This window comes from Cnephaeus nilssonii (assembly GCF_951640355.1).
Source record: "Cnephaeus nilssonii genome assembly, chromosome: 3".
Lineage (NCBI taxonomy): Eukaryota > Metazoa > Chordata > Mammalia > Chiroptera > Vespertilionidae > Cnephaeus > Cnephaeus nilssonii.
The window spans coordinates 31294238-31313794 of record NC_137074.1 but is presented as its reverse complement, the minus strand read 5'-3'; the positions used below and the strand labels follow the sequence as shown (position 1 = coordinate 31313794).

Sequence of the window (19557 nt, the reverse complement as noted above, 5' to 3'; positions counted from 1 at the left end):
TGTTTCTCAAAAGCAGTTTCTGGGTACAATGCTGTGCACGCAGTAGACACTTGATAAGTGCGTGTGGAGTTGTGTTGAGCTCTAGGTGTGTGCTTCCCACTGCAAAAGCCTGGCTGCTTTCCACAGAGTCTTGCTTTCTAGTCTTCTGCGACTCACTAATCATCAGACTCAACTTAGGCCAATTCGTCAGCTGACAATGTGGAATTTCAAAAAGCAAGTTTTCCCTGCATATATGGCAGGGCATGAGGGTGATGTATTTAATTTTATGAGTAATCCCTGAAACTACTCAAGTGGTGTCCATAAGCCTGTTTGACTAATGGATAAAAGACTGCTTCTATGAATGACATACTTTCTTCTACTAAAAAAAATGTAAAATATGCATATTTCAGAGTTTCTTTGCCTTTGCTACAATGCACACTAAACAAGAAGAAATCATTGTGTTTTGAAACCCCTTCTCCATAACTCCATGGGTTACTTTTCAAGAAGCCACTGACTTCTCTGATTCTTTTTCTCAAAGCTCTATTTACTAGCGAACTTCTTAGGCAAGAACAGGCCAAACTCAATGAAGCCAGAAAGATTTCAGTGGTCAACGTAAACCCAACCAACATCCGGCCCCATAGCGACACACCAGAAATCAGAAAATACAAGAAACGCTTCAACTCAGAAATACTTTGTGCAGCGCTGTGGGGTAAGTTGGTACTCTCTGCAATTCAGTAATGAGTTGACCCTCAAGCATTTAAAGCCGGGGGATCTTACCATCAGAAGAGCACTGCTGGAATCATGGGTGTTAGAGACCTGACCTGGGTCTATCTTGGCCTCAGGAGAGATCAAGAGCAATTTTATATGTAGCACAAACAGATACCCAGGATAACGACATGAGATTCAGAACCACCTGACATAAGTGATGGACTAGAGCCAACAGTAGATCTAGCTACCACTTAATACAACACCCACTACGTGCCCAGCACTGTGTGATGTGCCCCACATTCTGTGATCCCTACCACATCTCACAAGGGGAATAAAGGCATTATCTCTCTTTCGCAGCTGAAAAACTAGCCCAGCATATTTCAGTGAATTGCTAAAGGCCACACTAGTAATTACAGGATAAAATTTGAAAAGGAAAATAGATAATGAACCTTCCCCTTTAGTTCAAAACATCAACCTGCAGTTCCTGTGAAAAAGATCTGCAGGTTTTAGCTGACCTCAACCTCAGTGTAAGTGTGATAGTCTGTGTTACTATAAATGTCATGTTCAGATCAAGGAAAGACATGCCCCACCTGTCTGTACCCATCTAAAGTACCAGACCGGGTTTGGGCGCCACAATTTTATAAGGACAAAGGCATTTGAGATGTTAGTGGAGAAGAGCGTGAAGCCCAAAAACCATTTCCTAGGGAGGTGTGATGGAGAGAAGTAAGGCTCTGTCCTCTGGAGAAGAGACAGAAAACAACAAGATAGACATGTTAATATTGACCGTGTACATGAAAGAGCGGACATTGATGTTCCTCAGAAGATAGACATACGACAAGCAAGAGAAGTTAGAAAGTTACCTGTTCATGAATATAGTCCATTGTGCACTGGACCCCAGTGTTTATGTGTGTGTTGTGTGTTGGGGGTGGGAGGGGCGGTGATTTGCCGAGGGATGAATTTTTAGTATTGTAGCTATCCAGACAAGCTTTCTAATAGGGATTATTGTATGAGAGGTGGGCTGGACTAGATTTAGATGCCTGAGAAGTTCCTTACAGTCGTTATCCCTGTGACTCTCAAGCTGTTCACACCTTCGCTTGAATTATTTTATCATTTCCTAACAGGGAGCAGAACCTTAGAACATAAGTTAAGCTGTGGTGTGAGGGGGAGGAAGGGGTTTTCTCCCGGTGGGATATAGAAATGGGGCACTCTGTTCTTTGTTGAAGGTGGATAGGCTAGAAATCACTGCATGAACAAGGGTGGGAGTGAACCTTGGGGAAGTCTAGAGGTGGGATTTAAAGAGCCAAGAAAGGGGTGGGTATTACAGGAAAGGAACAAAGGCAAATTGTGGTAGTGTCACAGCTGTGCCTTAGGCTCCTCTTGAGAAGGACTCTTTATACTAGGTAGTAAATGCCCAGATGTAATAAATGTTGCTACAACTTCATAAATTAAAACTAATTTCATTACCAAAGAGACAGTGATTTAATTACTATGTCAGAGCTTTTACTTCTGCACTCCCGACTATAGTGCCTACTTGCCCATTAGTTTATATTTACAAAGCACCATTTCTTAGCTTTTACAGGGACCCCAGATGCAGAAGGTTAAAGCCTGTAAAAAGTCAGTCTTGGGGTGCTTCTTAAATTTGCAGGTGTGAACCTCCTGGTGGGAACTGAAAATGGCCTGATGCTTTTGGACCGAAGCGGGCAAGGCAAAGTCTATAATCTGATCAACCGGAGGCGATTTCAGCAGATGGATGTGCTAGAGGGACTGAATGTCCTCGTGACAATATCAGGTATGTTACTAGGATAACCGAGTCTGCACAGGTGGGAAAGTGATCACCTCGTTCCTGAAGAAACAGTAATTTCTGCCCTTTCCAGCTAACAAGGGACACAATTAAGCAGTATAGTCAGAGTGAGATCACCTGCATTTTGTAGCTCTGGACAGTCTGACCTCCAAAGGTAAGTCTCTCTCACCTCTGCTGGAAATCTGAATTAGGCAGGGACATACCACGAAGGCTGTATCGTTATGGGCCTTTAACCACTGCCAGGACTCAGCAAGGATGCTTTTAATATGTCTGCACTCCAGTCATTGCTGTCCACTCTCAGAGGGAGAAGATCAAAACGTAGGCTTCTGGGAGTAAGAAATTTTACAAGCAGGAATCTCTGTGCTCTCTCTTCTCACAAGAACTGCTCCAGCTTATAGTCTACTGATGTTTTAGCAAGCACAGCTGGCCCACTGGGTGACGGAGTCTGCAAAGAAATTTGAATGTGGGATCATTCCTGCTATGCTCTGCAGCTTCCTGGTCCCAAAAAGAGCTTTAATAAAAAGATGGAGACAGTCCTAGCCTATTTGCTCAGTGGATAGAGCATTGACCTGCGGACTGAAGCGTCCCGGGTTCAATTCCCGGTCAAAGGCACATACCTTAGTTGCAGGCTTGATTCCCAACACTGGTTGGGGCATGTGCAGGAGGCAGCCAGTTGACATGTCTCTCTCACATCAGTGTTTCTCTCTGCCTCTCTCCCTCCCTTTCACTCTCTAAAAATCAATGGAAAAATATCCTTGGGCAAGGGTTAACAAACAAACAAAAAAAGATTAAGACAAAGGTGAGGAGATAAGGAAAGTCTAGCCTGCACCCCAGACCAGTGGGTCAGAATCCCTTGGAGTGGGCTCAGACATCCATTGCTTTCATAGCTGCTGAGGTGTTTCCAGTGTACAGCCAAGTTTGAAAACCATGGCTCTACACTCAGCCACCGTTTTTGCAGAGACAATGCAGCGCTACTGGGTTGAATCTTGAATAACGTTGAACTCTTCAACTGTACTTCTATTTTGAATAAAATGTCTTTACTTTTAAATGTCTTTCTTTTACCTTTCCACTGAATACTCAGAGTTTCGTTTCTTTTTATTCTGCCCACATAAGAGTTAACCAAGTAAATTATTCTTCTATTATCATTTGAGTTAAATTCCGTGTAGTCCTTTGTTCTGGTTAATTGCTTTTTTGATTGCTCTACTACCAAATCACATTTAAAACCACACATCTGCCAGTCACCTACCAAAAGTGGAAATGATACCAGAAAAGTCACAGTCAGGCTTCATTATGTTGTGAGTGACACATTCCCATTTTTTAAAGTGGAAGCATTTCCTCTTCTCAGGAGGCATAGATGTGGAAAGAAAAAGATGAATATAGGAGCAAAGGATGCTTGAACTGCCTTTGGGTCTGTGCTGGCAGAAAGAGGGAAGAGCTGGCTCTCCCACTCATCCTGGTCAATACATATTCTAGGCTTTTGGCTACAGAAAGGAGCAGTCACTTCACTATGATTCCCTTAACTTAAGTTACAAATGCATTCTCCTGTCAAATCCAGTGTGCGATGCTGTAATGAATTGTTTTCTGGTAATTATTACATCTGTAAAATGCAAAACATCTTTTGATACCTAAGAGAAATCAAAGGAAAATAAGTACCCAAGAAGGAAAACCCACAGGCCTAACTTTATCATACTAAACAGTCTTTACTCCGGGATCATTTTACCAAAGGGACCTTCCAAGTTTGTTTGTTGTTGTTTTTAAAGTACTCTTCTTTTTTTTCCTTTTCCATTTTTGTGTGGTATTTCTTTCTATGATCTCAGTACCGTAAGTGTGTCTAGTGTTATAGCTCAGACTGCCCTCGTTGAACTTATTTCTCTTGTTTCTTTATAAAATTCCTCTATTTGTTAATCAGATAAAATAAAACTACCACCAGCTGTCATCTTTAAAGTAATAGAGGAGGTAAATAAGAGGCTCTCCATTCACATATGCTGTTAGGTTAGCTGGTGAGGGAATGGCAATCACACATAAGTAGGATAAAATGTCCAGTTGTCAGAATTCCTTCATATAATTAGATCTAGAATATTCTGGAACTTGGATCAACCATTCTGTTACACAATTAGGTCTTACTGCGATCAGCAGACACTACCCTTTGCATCAAGAAGAGAGGGTGTAAGAGCAGCATGCTCAAATAAAAAAAAAACGACCTGAAAGCAAAGACAAATTATAAAATGGTTATTTGTTCAAAACCATTGGGGTTGTTTCAATCATAAGTTTTGGCAGAGACACACACACAAACACACACAATTGTAAATGAAAATAAATGAATAAACTAAAATGGAGATGGGAAGGGTTAAGAGAAAAAGCTATCACCGGGGTTTGAAATTAAAGCTCCATTATTTCAACAGGAAAGAAGAATAAGCTACGAGTTTACTATCTTTCATGGCTAAGAAACAGAATACTACACAATGACCCGGAAGTGGAAAAGAAACAAGGCTGGATCACTGTTGGGGACTTGGAAGGCTGTATACATTACAAAGTTGGTAAGTCTCAAAGCATGGAACTGTTTTGTGCTCAATCTGAATTATTCTGTTAAGTTTCATTTCGTTTTTTTTCTATCAGAAATTGATGATGCATTTATGACCAAGTTAAGATGTTGCTGAAACCTTAAGTATACTTGCATTATTTCCCAACAAAAAAAGCCAACTGGGTGAGGTTTAAAGAGTGCATTCAGAATAAAGCCCCAGGCTCCAGTTTAAGCATTTATAGCCACTCCTGCCTATTAAAATGACAGTGAAGGAATACAAATGTCATAAACCCACAAGGGCAAATGGACCAGGAGGAGAGAAACCAACAAATGAGATGTCAACAAAATTGAACAAGAGTAGCTGGATGATTAAAAACAAACTTAGCCGAACAGGAAATGATGAATTTTAAGTTTTCAGGGAATAAATTTATCAAAATTAATCTAGTCACTTAACAGAACCCAGGCAGATACAGGACCTGAGGCCCCAGGTGGAAGCATAAAGTCAAATTGAAAACAGGATTGTTGAAAAGTTGATGAGTAGCACGTCCTCATAGTAGAAGTCAGTCAGTTGCCTGACTCCCAATTAAAATACAAGTGTGGGTGGGTGGGTGGGTGGGTGGGAAGAAATCAACCAGAGAACTTGTATGCATATATGCATAACCAATGAACTCATACAATAGGGTAGTGGAGGTCTTGGGTGGGTGGTGGGGGCAGGTTATAAGGGGTCAGTAGGAGAAAATGGGGGACATATGTAATACTTACAACAATAAAGATTTTAAAAAAAAGAAATAAAAGATGAAAGGTTGGCACAGCCGATCTGATGATGGGAAATACTGAATTGTAAGGACACACATACCTCCATCCCCTGTTTAGCTCCCAAAATGTCAGTCCCAAGCAAAAGATTCAGAGATTCATCTTTGGATAAACTAAATGGCCAGAAAGAAAAGCTGTTCAGGCATTAGTATTTGAAATGCGATGAACAAAGCTTGCTGCCTAACATCTTAAAGTGAAGCCCAGCGGTCGATAAGCCCACATATCAGAAATGGGGAAATCCACTGATAGGCAGGAAATTTAGAAAGGGGTTTAGAAGGAACAGGATAATAAGGAGTAGAAGAAAATTTTAAAGAAAGAAATGATAACTTCAGAAAGATTATAAAAACTTTTTCATAAAAGCAGAATAAAGGCTATTTATTCTGCTTTTATGAAAAAAGAGCAGGGTTGGGGAAAGTCATTCAGAAAACTAGAAAAAAATATTAGAAATTAAAATGTATTGGCAGGAATAAAAAATGTAATAGAAATGTTGGAAGATAAAAATGAGAAATCTCCTAGAAAATAGAACAAAAAAAGGAGGGATGGAGAGGGGGAAGTTGAGAAATAAAAAGTGGTTCAAAATCTCAGTAACATGAGTTTTAGAAAAAAAGAGAAAATAAGAAATAGAAGAGGAAAGTATGAAAGAAAGAATACAAGAAACATTTTTTATAACTAAAGACTTGAAATCACAAATTAAAAGGTTTCATTGAGTACCCAGAAGCGTAGGTTAAAAAAAAAAAAAAAAAAGATTCACCTCAAGATGTATCAACATGATATTTTAGTATCCAGGATGTGAAGCTCCTTAAAGTTTCCAGATCAAAAGTAAGTAAACAAACAGTTTACATATAATAGACCCAGAGTCAGGTGGCCTGGGACTTATCAGCAATACTAGAAAATTGGAAGACAATGGATCTAGGCTTCATAATTCTGAGGGAAAGGTTATTTTCACCTCATATTTATAATCCATCTGAATCCACCAGAGCTCTTCAGAGAAACAGAACCAATAGGGTACATGTATGTGTGTGTCTGTCAGTCCAAGCAAAGGGTTCCAGAAGAGGTGAGTTCAAGAAAAAATAAAATTTTACTGATGGATTACCTGTCACGTTTGACTGTTGAAGGCAGTTACAGTTATAGCAGAAGGTTTACACATGCTTAGTGATACATAGAAAATAAAGACATGAAAAAATGAGGGAAAACAAGAAAGGAAACATAATTGTGGTATACTGTGCACTCATCTGTGAACAATAATAATTTGAACACAGAATATTGATTTAACCCAAAATTACAAATGTAACTATATTGAATGGAGAAGAAGGAATGTGTATGTTTAAGAGCGAGACTAGAGAGGAGATAGAAGAAACTAAATCCTTTCCATACTACAAAGTCAGTAGATAACATGTACAACTGAAAAACAAATCAAGAAATAACATTGTAAGTATTTTATTTAGAAATAAATTGCTAAAGAAATAGGTGAAAGTATATTAAAGTCAGAATATGTAAACAGAAGGGACATGCTTCAAAAAAAGAGCTCAAGAAAATAAAAAGAGCTCAAAGAGCAAGAATTTGGTGTTATTCTGGGATGTCCAATTTCTTTAGAACACAGAATATTCTGTTCAAATATTGCATTGAAAAAAAATGACTGCCGTATGTACTATTTTAGTCTATTCAGGCTGCTATAAACGAATACCACAGACTGGATGGCTTATAAGCAACTAGAGGCCCTATGTACAAAATTCGTGCAAGAATAGGTCTCCTTTCCCTGCTGCCAGCACCAGCTTCCCTCTGGCAACGGGACCCGGGCTTCCCTTCAGCCCCTCGGACCCAGGCTTCCCTCCGGCCACCAGCAGGCACCTGGGACCCAGACTTCCCTCGCAGCCCCGGCTTTGTCCGAAAGGTCGTCCGGAAGGACGTCCAGAATGTCATTTTGCTGTCCTGTCTAATTAGCATATTATGCTTTTATTATTACAGACTAGAGGCCCGGTGCACAAAATTCATGAACAGGGGGGCGGAGGCGGAAGGGGTTCCCCTCAGCCCAGACTGTACCTCTCCAATCCAGGATCCCTCTCACAATCCAGGACCACTGGCTCCCAACTGCCCCCCGCCCCCGCCAGCCTGGTCACCCCTAACTGCCCTCCTCTGCCGGCCTGGTCGCCCCCAACTGCCCTCTCTGCGGACCTCATCACCCCACGCAGCCTGCTGTTCGGTCACTAGGTCAACCCTCACTAACCCCCCTGCCGGCCTGGTTGCCCCACGCAGCCCGCTGCTCAGTCGTTTGGTTGCCCCTTACTAACCCCCCTGCCAGCCTGGTCACCCCACGCAGCCTGCTGCTCAGTCATTTGGTTGCCACTTACTAACCCCCCTGACAGCCTGGTTGCCCCACGCAGCCTGTTCGGTCATCCGTTTGGTTGTGATGGTCGCTTAGGCTTTTATTATTATAGATTATTATAGATAGGAATTTATTTCTCACAGTTCTAGAGGCTGGGAAGTCCAACCAAGACCAAGGTACTGGCAGATGCACTGTCTGCTGAGGACTCGCTTCCTGCTTCAGAGACAGCTGTCTTGATGCTACAACCTCACATACCAGAAGGGCAGAGGGATCATTCTAGGGTCTCTTTTATAAGAGCACTAATTCCTTATACATTTCTAGTAATTGGAATTCAAATGTGGATAATAAGCAAATGGAAACCTTTATGTCTCTACCCATTTGCTAATTTTTTACCAGCTCTCCCCTGCTTGCTTACATGTGGATGAACATAAAAGCCAGGCAAGGAAACATCAAGGGATAGTATGTATATTCTTATTTCAATGTATAGTTTACATCTAGACCTAGTGGTTAAAGACAGTCCTAAGCCAGTTGCATCTTTAGATGAAGAAAAGAGTGTTCAGTACAAAGCAGAAGGCCCCAAGTACGCAAACCAAATACACAAAAGGAAGTTAAATCTGTCTCTAAGAAAATCCTACACCAATATCATCACCCTCAATTGTCGTTTTATATATACAGGGTGAGGCAAAAGTAGGTGTACAGTTGTTAATATGTGAAACATAGTTTATTCTTGTATTATTACTTATTGATTATTGTATTATTTTCCATACAGACAACTATAAGCCTACTTTTGCCCCACCCTTTAAATTTGCATATTATGCTTACACATTCATTAATACAAAAACTTGAATAAATTGATATGTTTTTTTAATTTATAATTTTCTATTACAGTTAAATATGAAAGGATCAAATTCTTGGTGATTGCCTTAAAGAATGCCGTGGAGATATATGCTTGGGCTCCCAAACCATATCATAAGTTCATGGCATTTAAGGTAAGCAAGCATGTGATTACCTAAAAAGTGCTTGTTTTGTTTTGTTTTTTATTTTAGGTTCCTACCAGTTAACAAAGTGCTCTGTTTTGCACCTAGACTAATATAATATTCCTATATGTAATACACCTCTTTTAAAAGTCTAGGAACTTTTAGATTTATTATCCTGAAAGTAAAGACTAAGGAGTAATAAATGCTATAAAATTAGTCAAATTAAAATTTGGGTACACACTCCTCCATTCAGGTCTATGAATCACCATCTCCAAGTGGCATTTAGTATGGAATGGTTCCCGGGTGAATCCTTAATTGTGGTATTAGGCAAGGAGATTCTTTATATAGCCACCTAACTAGGGCACTCTGATATTTCATCTCAAAAAGTAGACCAACAGCAGCCCTGAATTTTAAGGTTGAACTGAGTCTCTAAATATTACAATCTTCATAAGCCTTGTGGGGTAAAGTCCCTAAAACTCACTTGATGCTCCATATCCCCAATTTCTCTAAAATGAAGACCGAATTTAGTCACATCTGAAAATGACCTAGCTTCTTTACATTCTTCAATTTCAATGGCTTTTTTTTTTTTTCACCTTGTCTGAGTCTCTACCCACCATGGTTAGACTAATCAACAAGAGCGAATAGGGATATGCTGGTCCCATTGCCCCTGATCATGAAAACTGACCCCCAAATGCCAGAAGGACTGGTACTTGTGGACACTCCAATGTTTTCAGAGCTGCATAGTCTGTCCACAGACAATGTAAATTTCTTTTCTGTTCATTCTCTCTCTCTCTCTCTTGCTGCCTTTGTCTCTCTCTTTATATCTCAGTGGTTCTCACATTTTCCCCACCTTTTGACGATTATTCCCTTTGACCCTTTCTGTATTCTTACTTCCCACATATGCCATGTGATGGCAGAAGCTGCCTTGGGAACACTATGAGCCCTTCTTCAGGGCGGAATCACCCACTTTTTTCTTGTTCCCTTAGCGCTAGGGGCTCATTTGCGATGTGCACAAGAAGATAGATGCATCAATGGAAATGGGCACCCCTCCATAACCCCACTTTTATACAGAGAAATTTTTGGAATGCATTAGGTTAATAATAACACTTAAGGGATCACTCCTAAACGCTAAAGTGGTACTACTGTTCTGCCAAAATCTCTCTCTGCAAAAGCTTTTCAATCAAGATCCCATTCCAGTTCTGAAGTTGCTGCCATCGGTTTACTAGCCAAAGTGCATGAGAGAGTGTGAAATGCTTTGTTCAGCAGATCACACCAGGCCTGGAAAGAGGGAAGAGCAAAGGCAAGGAAGGACTTGGAAAAAAAGATTGGAGATGACAGGAGGCTGAGCCCTCCCACTGGACAAGGATACCAGGCTAAGGTCTCCCATCCTGTGAGGATGTTAGCAGTGGATGAGGAGAGGAGTCTGTTAGGGGGCAGTGGCATTATAGCAAGGCACTTGAGGTTTCACAAATTCTCTCCCAGACTTCAAGACCCAATAAAGGTAAAAGGTGGCAAAGGAAAACAGAAGCACACTTGATTGATAGCTAGTTGAGGTGTTAAGCTGTGGATTCAAACAAGTAGAACCTAGATTAACTTAGCTGGAGCTCTCCTTTTTCCTTTATAGTTAAACTCAACTAGCCAACTAAGCATAGTTCTCTGAAGATTCATCCAGGTTGTTTTATGTGTCAGTAGTTTATTCCTTACTAGAGGCCCAGTGCACAAAATTTGTGCACTGGGGAGGGGTGGTCCCCCAGCCTGGCCTGTGCCCTCTCACAGTGAAGGAGCCCTGCAATCGATCACCCCAAAGAGGTAGGCCCTGCCCACCCATCCGGGGCTCCTCTATGGATTGCCCCAAAGAGGTAGGCTGGAGCCTTGGGACCCACCTCCATGCCGCACATGCAGCATCAAGCCCCCACTCATCCACGCATGCCCACTGCACACGCAGTCTCCTGGTGATCACTCGTTATGGCATGAGAGCGTCACGACCACATAGGCTTTTATTAATAGGACTAGTGGCCCGATGCACGAAATTCATGCACTAGGGGGGGTGTCCCTTAGCCCAGCCTGCACCCTGTCCAATCTGGGATATCGCTCTCGCAATCCGGGACCACTGGCTCCTAACCACTCTGCCTGCCAGCCTGCTCGCCCCCACTGCCCCCCTGCCAGCCTTCTTGCCCCCAACTGCCTCCCCTTGCTGGCCTGATTGCCCCCAACTGGCCCCCTGCCGGCCTGATCACCCCCAACTGCCCTCCCCTCCTGGCCTGATCACCCTTAACCACTCTGCCTGCTGCCTGCTCGCCCCCACTGCTCCCCTGCCAGCCTTCTTGCCTCCAACTGCCCCCCCCCACACTGGCCTGATCACCCCCAACTGCCCTCCCCTCCTGGCCTGACCACCCCTAACCTCCTCTGCCTCGGTCCCGCCACCATGGCTTTGTCCAGAAGGTCTCTGGAAGGTCTCCTGGTCTAATTAGCATATTACCCTTTTATTAGTATAGAATAGAGGCCTGGTGCATGGGTGGGGGCTGGCTGGTCTGCCCTGAGGGGGTCCTGGATCAGGGTGGGGGTCCTCTTGGGGGACAGGGCCAGCCTGGGTGAGGGGCCTGGGGTGGTTTGCAGGCTGGCCATGCCCCCATCAGGGTGGGGGGCCCACTGGGGGCAGTGCTGGTCTGGGCAAGGGGCTGGGGCAGTTTGCAGGCCGGCTACACCCCCATCGGGATGGGGGTCTCTCCTGGGGGGGCATGGCCAGCCTGGGTGAGGGGCTGAGGGCCATTTTCAGGCTGGCCACACCCCCACCAGGATGAGGGTCCCTGCAGTGGGCGTGGCCAGCCTGGGCGAGGGGCTGATGGCCGTTTGCAGGCTGGCCATGCCCCCATCGGGGTGAGGGTCCCCATTGGGGGGTGTGGCCAGCCTGGGTGAGGGGCTGAGGGCCATTTGGGGACAGTTTGCAGGCTGGTCAAGCCCCCGGCTTTGTCTGGAAGGACGTCTGGAAGGTCTCCAGAAGGTCTCCCGGTCTAATTAGCATATTACTCTTTTATTAGTATAGATTATTGCTGAGATATATCACAATTTGTTTAACCATTTTTCCTGCCAAAGGATGACAAGTGAATTTTCTTTCTAGTTTGGGGGATTTATTCATATAAAGCTGCTATAAACATTCATGTGAAAAAAAATGAGTCTTGAGTTTTGTGATGTTCTACCCCCACCTTTCCATTAATCCTGAGTCGGCTTAGCATAGAGCTGACCTGGTGGCCCTCCCCAGAACGTCTCTGAAAAGGTAGCAGCCAATGTAGACCTGTCTGTCCCATTGGAAGGAGAGGGGCCAGAGAGGTGATTGGACCTTCTCCTGAGGGAAAAGACCAGAAATAAACAGGAAAGAACAGCAGTTTTAACATATGATGATGGTATCAAAAATTGACAACTGTAAACTACTTCTCTTCCCTAGAGGACAAGGGGTAGAGAAAGGGTCACAAATGGATGCTAGATCCTTCTTCCTAGATCCAGAATATAAATAGACTTAAAATTGAAAGAGAAATTTCCTGGTGTTTCTGTTTAAGAAAGTTAGATATTAAATTCCACCAGGCAATGGCTAAAGGAAAAAAAATTGTTATTATTCTGTTTGGATGACGGGTACACTCATGGGGTGATTTTTAAAGTCTTTTGCAGATCTCCAGCACAAGCCACTGCTTGTGGATCTCACGGTAGAAGAAGGTCAAAGATTAAAGGTTATTTTTGGTTCACACACTGGTTTCCATGTAATTGATGTTGATTCAGGAAACTCTTATGATATCTACATACCATCTCATGTAAGTTTCTGGAAGCCTACTGTCCTGGCTTTCTGTGCAACAACCTGTGTGTAGAAACATTGTGCATTTTTAATAGAAGTTATGCCTTTACTGGTCAATAAAGCGGATGGACTTTTGACCTTCACTAAATAGACAATGCTCTTAATAAGTAAAACATGTAAATTTAATGTTTATGACTGCTTAAAACTGAGTAACACATAATAGCGGTTCTTTGCCATTTACTGGATATGTTGTCTCATTGAACTTCAGATTAAAATACATATGGTATTTTTCCTTCAAGGGCATAAATTCTGTTCTTTAAGCAGGAGTACAATAGATGAGTTCCTATTTTCAGGTTTTGAAGAGAGATTGGTTCATTTCATGCAAGAGAAGGCCAATGGCCCTTTTTCTGCCATTTTTGTTTCTCTTTTCAATTCCACAGTTCATGTAGTGGAATCTGACACCCTGGTTTAACCTGTATTTACTTTGCAATTATGGACACATTAGGCAGTCCCTCCAGCCCTCAGCTTTCACAGCTCTAAAATGGGGATAAAATATCCTATCTCGTATGGTTTTCATCACATTAAATGAGGTAATATATTTAAAGTAGCTGATACAGGGCCCTGCAAATTATAGTATTAACATTACTATGCTGACACATTGCCTAAAAGACGACTTTTAATTTTATTTTTAAGTTATTTTTTATTTTCCAATTACATTGACATTCAATATTATGTTGGTTTCAGGTGTACAGCATAGTGGTTAGACATTGAAATAACTTATGAAGTGATCCCCTAGAAAGTCAGTACCCACCTGGCACCACACAAAGTTATTACAGTATTATTGACTATATTCTCTATGCTGAACTTGACATTTCCATGACTATTTTATAACTGCCAATTTGTACTTCGTAATCCTTTCACCTTTTTCACCCAAATGCTGCACATGGTTTTGCTTAGTAGTATTGGTTTAGTGTAAATTGCGTTTTCTTCATGTAATTCCAAGGCTAACATACAGTAGAAACTATTAGGAAAGTCTGAGGCCTAATCTGTTGCTGGTTTGTATTTGGAGAGTATAAAGACTTTGGGGGGGGGGGGGAGTTGTTTTAGTACATCACACACACACATACACACACACACACACACACACATTCACGTCATTCATTGCTGCATTACAGCTTCACCTCATGTGTGTGCGTGTGCACACAGGATCAGAGTTCTGGGGCATCACCATGGTCATTTTTGATCCTCCCATTCCTACCCACTAAGCAGCTATTGGACTACATAACATCCCCAACCTGGGGATCACAGCAGCACCACATCTCTTCTCCTAGAACAAGTCAATCTACACTTATTTCAATAGTGATATTTATGTAATGAGTGATAGTTTTACGTTTTTTCTAAGCAAACCATTAATTTTTATTATTCAGGTATTTAAGCATCCAGATTAACAACCCGTGTTATCAGCCCATAGCCTATTTGGTAGGAATCTGTTTTGGTCCCACCTTTTGGCCCCAATTAGGTTCTTCTCCATCAAATGCAGCTTCTCCTCGTCTTTTTTGGAAGTAGATGGAAAACGCGATTTTCAATATCGATGAGACATGTGCTCAAATCCCAATTCCACCACCACATATCAGTGCAGCTTTGGTTCAGTTACATAATCCCCCTGACATGCAGTTGCCTCATTTATAGACAAAGATATCTCCCATGGGGAGTTGTTCTGAGGAGTAGAAATTGTATAGGTCAAGGGCCCAGTGTTTGGCACACAGTAGGTGCTCCAGAGTTGTTATTTCAGGATCAGGTAAATTGGATTCTCAACCAAGGGCCTAAGTGTGTGTTTACCAGAGTATGTGACAGGTTGGTGGTTCAATTAAGCAACTCAGAATGTCAGTCTCTAGAATGAAAATGGCGGGGGGGGGGGGGAACCCTCATTTTTGCAATTCTTAATGATTAGTAGTCAAGATGTTGCCTTATTTTTAAAAAGAATAATGCCTGACCTTTCTTTGTCTTCTAGATTCAGGGCAATATCACTCCTCATGCCATTGTCATCTTGCCTAAAACAGATGGGATGGAAATGCTTGTTTGCTATGAGGATGAGGGGGTGTATGTGAACACCTATGGCCGGATAACTAAGGATGTGGTGCTCCAATGGGGAGAAATGCCCACATCTGTGGGTAGGTTAACCATTCCTTATCTCCTTCAGCAGTTACACCCCCCAAATGAAACGAAAATCAAGAAATGTGAAACAACCATTTGATTCCACAAAAAAAAAAAAAAAAAGTCTGTGAATAACACTTGTAAGACTTTGCTTTGTCTGTTTATCTCAAGTCGTTTGTCATTTTTTGTGGTTAAGATGTGAACAGATGCTGTGAGTTATTGCCCATCTAATGTTTTTAATGCAGTTTTGGAAATTCCTTTTGACAGCCTACATTCATTCCAATCAGATAATGGGCTGGGGCGAGAAAGCTATTGAGATCCGGTCAGTGGAAACAGGACATTTGGATGGAGTATTTATGCATAAGCGAGCTCAAAGGTTAAAGTTTCTATGTGAAAGAAATGATAAGGTAAATCCGTTTCAACATTTGCATTAGTGTTTGCATTTTAAGAGACCACCAGGTACCTGTGAAACCTTCATTTTCCTTTATACTGATTTGAATCACATCTGTGTTAAACAATCAATATTATCTTGAAATGGCATTATTTGGTTTGATTTATGTGAACCCTCAAAATATATTCTTTATATATCAGAAAAGACAGAAACACATTTAAAAATTGCTTGTACACTGATAGTAACTTCTGTGGCCTGCAGGCCCTGTGGTGATTCAGCAGATACCCGAAATTCTCCTAAGCATTTATAAGAGTTGGCCCAGCGTTCATCATCTCACAGTGGGTCAACTTTAAATTCCACTTGGAGACTTTTCACAAAGTCACTATCGGGACCTAACTCATCCCATTATATTCACTTTTTCATGTGTAACATTTGACGTGTAGAAATATAAACTTGTAAAAAATGTCGCCCATTCCTTAAGAAATGCACAATCGCAAACTCAACTAGTGCCATGTCCTGTGTCATTCCAGCCATGTTTCTTCTGCAATGTCCTAGGGGGCCTGTCTCCCCGTGAAGGTGGCGGTGTCCGTCTGGCATGCTCAGTCCTCGGAAGGGTATTCTGCAGCACTGCTGCTTCTCCCTCACCCTCCCTATAGACTAATGCCAAGTTTCAGTAGCTAAGTTGTACTCCATTTGTGAATTTATCCTTTGTGACCTTGACCAACTTAGAAATGCTGTCCCCAAAACAGCTTTTTTTATAGAAAAGAATGTGATGGGTTAAACAGATGTGCATGTCTTGACCCACCCAGAGGCCAGACGGGTCTTAGTCCGACCCTGGTGATATGGGTCTAGACTAGATTCAACCCTGGCCAACTACTCTGACCTGGTGTGGTCTAGTGTGGTCTGGGTGAACAACAGCTATGGGTGGCAAGGATGGTTCTAGGGCCTGACCAGAGTATGTCAGAAAACAGACCCATCCCCTAGTAAAACTCCAGTGTCTTGGGAATTATAAGACTAAGAGTGATCTGGGCATGGACTCCCACACTCTTAATTCATTGAAGACCCTACCCCAACAAGCTGTTCCATGCCATGCATGCCCTCAGGAGCAGGCTGGGACCACATCCGTATTGGGGGCCAGAGGTTTAGAGCCCAGAGCGCACACAACCTGGAGAGGACAGCAGCTCTTTCTTTTTTTTCATTGTTTTTCCATGGGCCCTCTGTGCTTAATACATTTTGATTCATTGACCCTAACAGTAGCTTTACTTACATTAAGTGAATGACAAGCATTTCCACAGAACTTCTTAAGAAGTTGTTGTTGGGAGAGACAGCATTCTCCTGAAGAAGTTGTGGAAATGAAGTAGCAGAGACTTTATACTAGTGACAAAAGTAAATGCCTTGGACCAGAGTTTGGTATTGGCGGACTCAAGGGCTAGGCCACAGCCCAGGATGTTATTTTCCTAGGGCAGTGGTTCACTGACATTCAGCTCAGGCGAGCAGTAACCCAAATTTTGCTCACTTCTCTCAGTTGTTTGATAAAATGATTTAGCAGACCCAGACCTAATGGACTGTGGTTCTCCTTGCTAATGCCATTATCTCCTTTGGCCTGGGATATGCCTGCATCAGCAGAGAAGCCAAGCGTTAAGTCTTGAAATGCCAAAGTGAATAGGCATTGATACCTGACCCTATCTGACCACAACCATTTAATTTTTTTTTTAATTTTAAAAATTGAGAATTAAAGTCAGTAGGCCCAAAATTTCCCCCTTGACTTTGAGAGTTTGAAAGGATTCTCTTCAGTCCTAAAGTCTGCCCTCTTGTCCTTATAAGGGAGAGAAGGGGAGCCTCTCTGGCTTTCCAAAAATTAACAAAGGACTTGTTGTGTCCTCGACCAGAAACCCAGCATATTATCTCCTAGCTCAAAACTCCCTTTTAAAATGTGAGCACCCAAAGGGAAGTTAACAAATCAAGATATAGCCCCTTGTGTGGCCCTGAAGGTCAATACCACAATAATCGATCATAAATAGCAATCATAGTAATAAAGGCAGGCAGGAGTGTTTACAGAGGATGCACTATGTTAAAAGACACTTGATAAACACCAGCCATTGAGTCTTAAGAGCTGACGCATGGCCAGGATAGGACATGTGAGAGAAAATGGATGGACAGTTGAAGAAAAGAGGGGAAGAAACCATGCAGTTGAACTAACTTCTTTTTAATTTCAAACAGGTATTTTTTGCATCCGTGCGATCTGGAGGAAGTAGCCAAGTGTTTTTCATGACCCTCAACAGAAATTCCATGATGAACTGGTAACGGAAGAGCACTTGGCACTTATCTTCATGGCGTTATTTCTAATTTAAAAAGAACATAACTCATGTGGACTTATGCCAGTCTAGAGGCAGAATCCGAAGGCTTGGTTGAACATACCGCTTTCCCCTTTTCCTCTCCCTCCACCCGTCCCAATACAGTCCATCTTTCAATGTTGCAGCCTGGTTGAGAAGGAGAGAAAAAGGTGGCAGGATTTTCCAGGAGATCCCCAAGAATGCTGCATTGTCTGTGGACAAAGATGGACCATGTGCCCTTCGGAGTTAGGGATAGAAACAAATATTGTGTGCTCTTATGATTAAGCTGTGTTATGGTGGATTCTGAGTTTTGTTTTGTTTTTAACCTTTTTTCTTTACCCCCTTACTTTGTAAGAATGGGGAGAGAATGCATACTGAGAAAATTAGTCTGTTTTTAATTCTGTCTGCCTGCTAGATTTAAATATACATATGTTGTAAAATTTCCAATTTCAAATGGTGAGAGACAGCACAATAAATGTACCTTATCTCCTCACACTGAAGGCCATAACTGCATAGTGGGGTGATTTTAGAACTCTTTTGCCTTCACCAACCCAAAAAGGTTGCTTTTTGGTAGCAACTGGCTAATGAATTTTTAAGAGAAGAAAAATACTGTGCTAGTTTTCCCCTCTTTGGGGAAATAGATTTTAAATGGCTAAACTACTAGCCTTACACTAATAAAATCAACTGCCATTTTTGTGAGTCTGACAGGCCCTATTTTTATATGGCCCTGTACAGCATGGAGTGTGTTGAATGGGATAGTAGTGTCATTGAGTTGAGTTGGCTCTAGTGATTGGGGGATCCCATAACACAATTTTCCCTCAACTATTATGCAACAAGTCAGGGCAAAAGATGGGGTGACAGATGAGGTCAAACAGAAAGAGCTTCTGGGAAACAAGCTAAAAAAAAAATACACACACACACACACACACACACACACAATCTTTTTTTAAATGTACAAGGCCTCCCGGCTAAGAGATCACTCGGTTTGAGCTTCATTAGGAATGAGACTTTGTTGAGTTCTGATTGGGGAGTGAATGACATCCAGGCTCCGGTCATGCCCAGCTTTCTCCTGACAATGCCACTTTCTCAAGATGAAAACTGTGACTGAAAAAAAGAATAAATGTTTCTGAGCTGCCTGTGTTCTCTTGGGTTGGTGAGAGAAGGGACGAGACTACTATGCCTGCCTGAGGCAGTAGGCAGCCTTGGTTCAGATTTTATCGAACGTGAAAGCAAGGCTTTGGCCAAAACTCTGAGACCCTAATCATTTTACCTTCCTCCAAATTACCCAACGTATGGTAAGCAACATTTGTGCAGAGATATGTGTATATTTAGTTCAGGTTGACTTGTGTCCTTATAAACTCTTACTCAGATGATTTGAACTTTTGCGTGACTGTCTGGGATTTTTTTTTTTTTTCCAAAGCTACAAGCATGGCCACCTGTGGTATCGAGGTGTTGCAAAACGATATCTGTGTTGCGCTTCCTGTTTTAACCTACCTCGTTTTGTTCGTTTTGTTTCACTGTTCATCACAGCAGTGTTATCTCCAGGAGACATATAGAGAGCTCAACTGGCAATCTCAGGTGTATTTAATATTTTTTCAACAAAACAGTAGTTGACCAAATTGTTATTCTTGAAAATTTAAAAAAAAAAATCAACAACAGAAATGAATGTGGCTTGTTTCTGGAGAAAATAGCTACTATTAACAGATTTTAAAAATCTGTGATCCTACTGATTTTGTCTAATTACATGAGCAGCTGATGTACTATTAATGAGAA

At 42.0% G+C, this 19557-nt stretch overlaps 1 protein-coding gene across 2 annotated transcripts in view; it reads left to right on the top strand.

The window, feature by feature from the left end:
• The window catches only part of TNIK (TRAF2 and NCK interacting kinase), a 344761-nt gene extending 325564 nt beyond the window's left edge, over positions 1–19197 (top strand). For both annotated transcript variants that reach the window (XM_079766830.1, XM_079766831.1), the window contains 8 exons: positions 518–688; positions 2333–2476; positions 4891–5025; positions 9034–9134; positions 12776–12925; positions 14918–15077; positions 15328–15467; positions 17672–19197. In XM_079766830.1, coding sequence (XP_079622956.1) covers positions 518–688; positions 2333–2476; positions 4891–5025; positions 9034–9134; positions 12776–12925; positions 14918–15077; positions 15328–15467; positions 17672–17755 — 1085 coding nt within the window. In that variant the 3' untranslated portion in view covers positions 17756–19197. The remainder of the gene's footprint in view (positions 1–517; positions 689–2332; positions 2477–4890; positions 5026–9033; positions 9135–12775; positions 12926–14917; positions 15078–15327; positions 15468–17671) is intronic.
• The last annotated feature ends 360 nt before the right edge of the window (positions 19198–19557 follow it).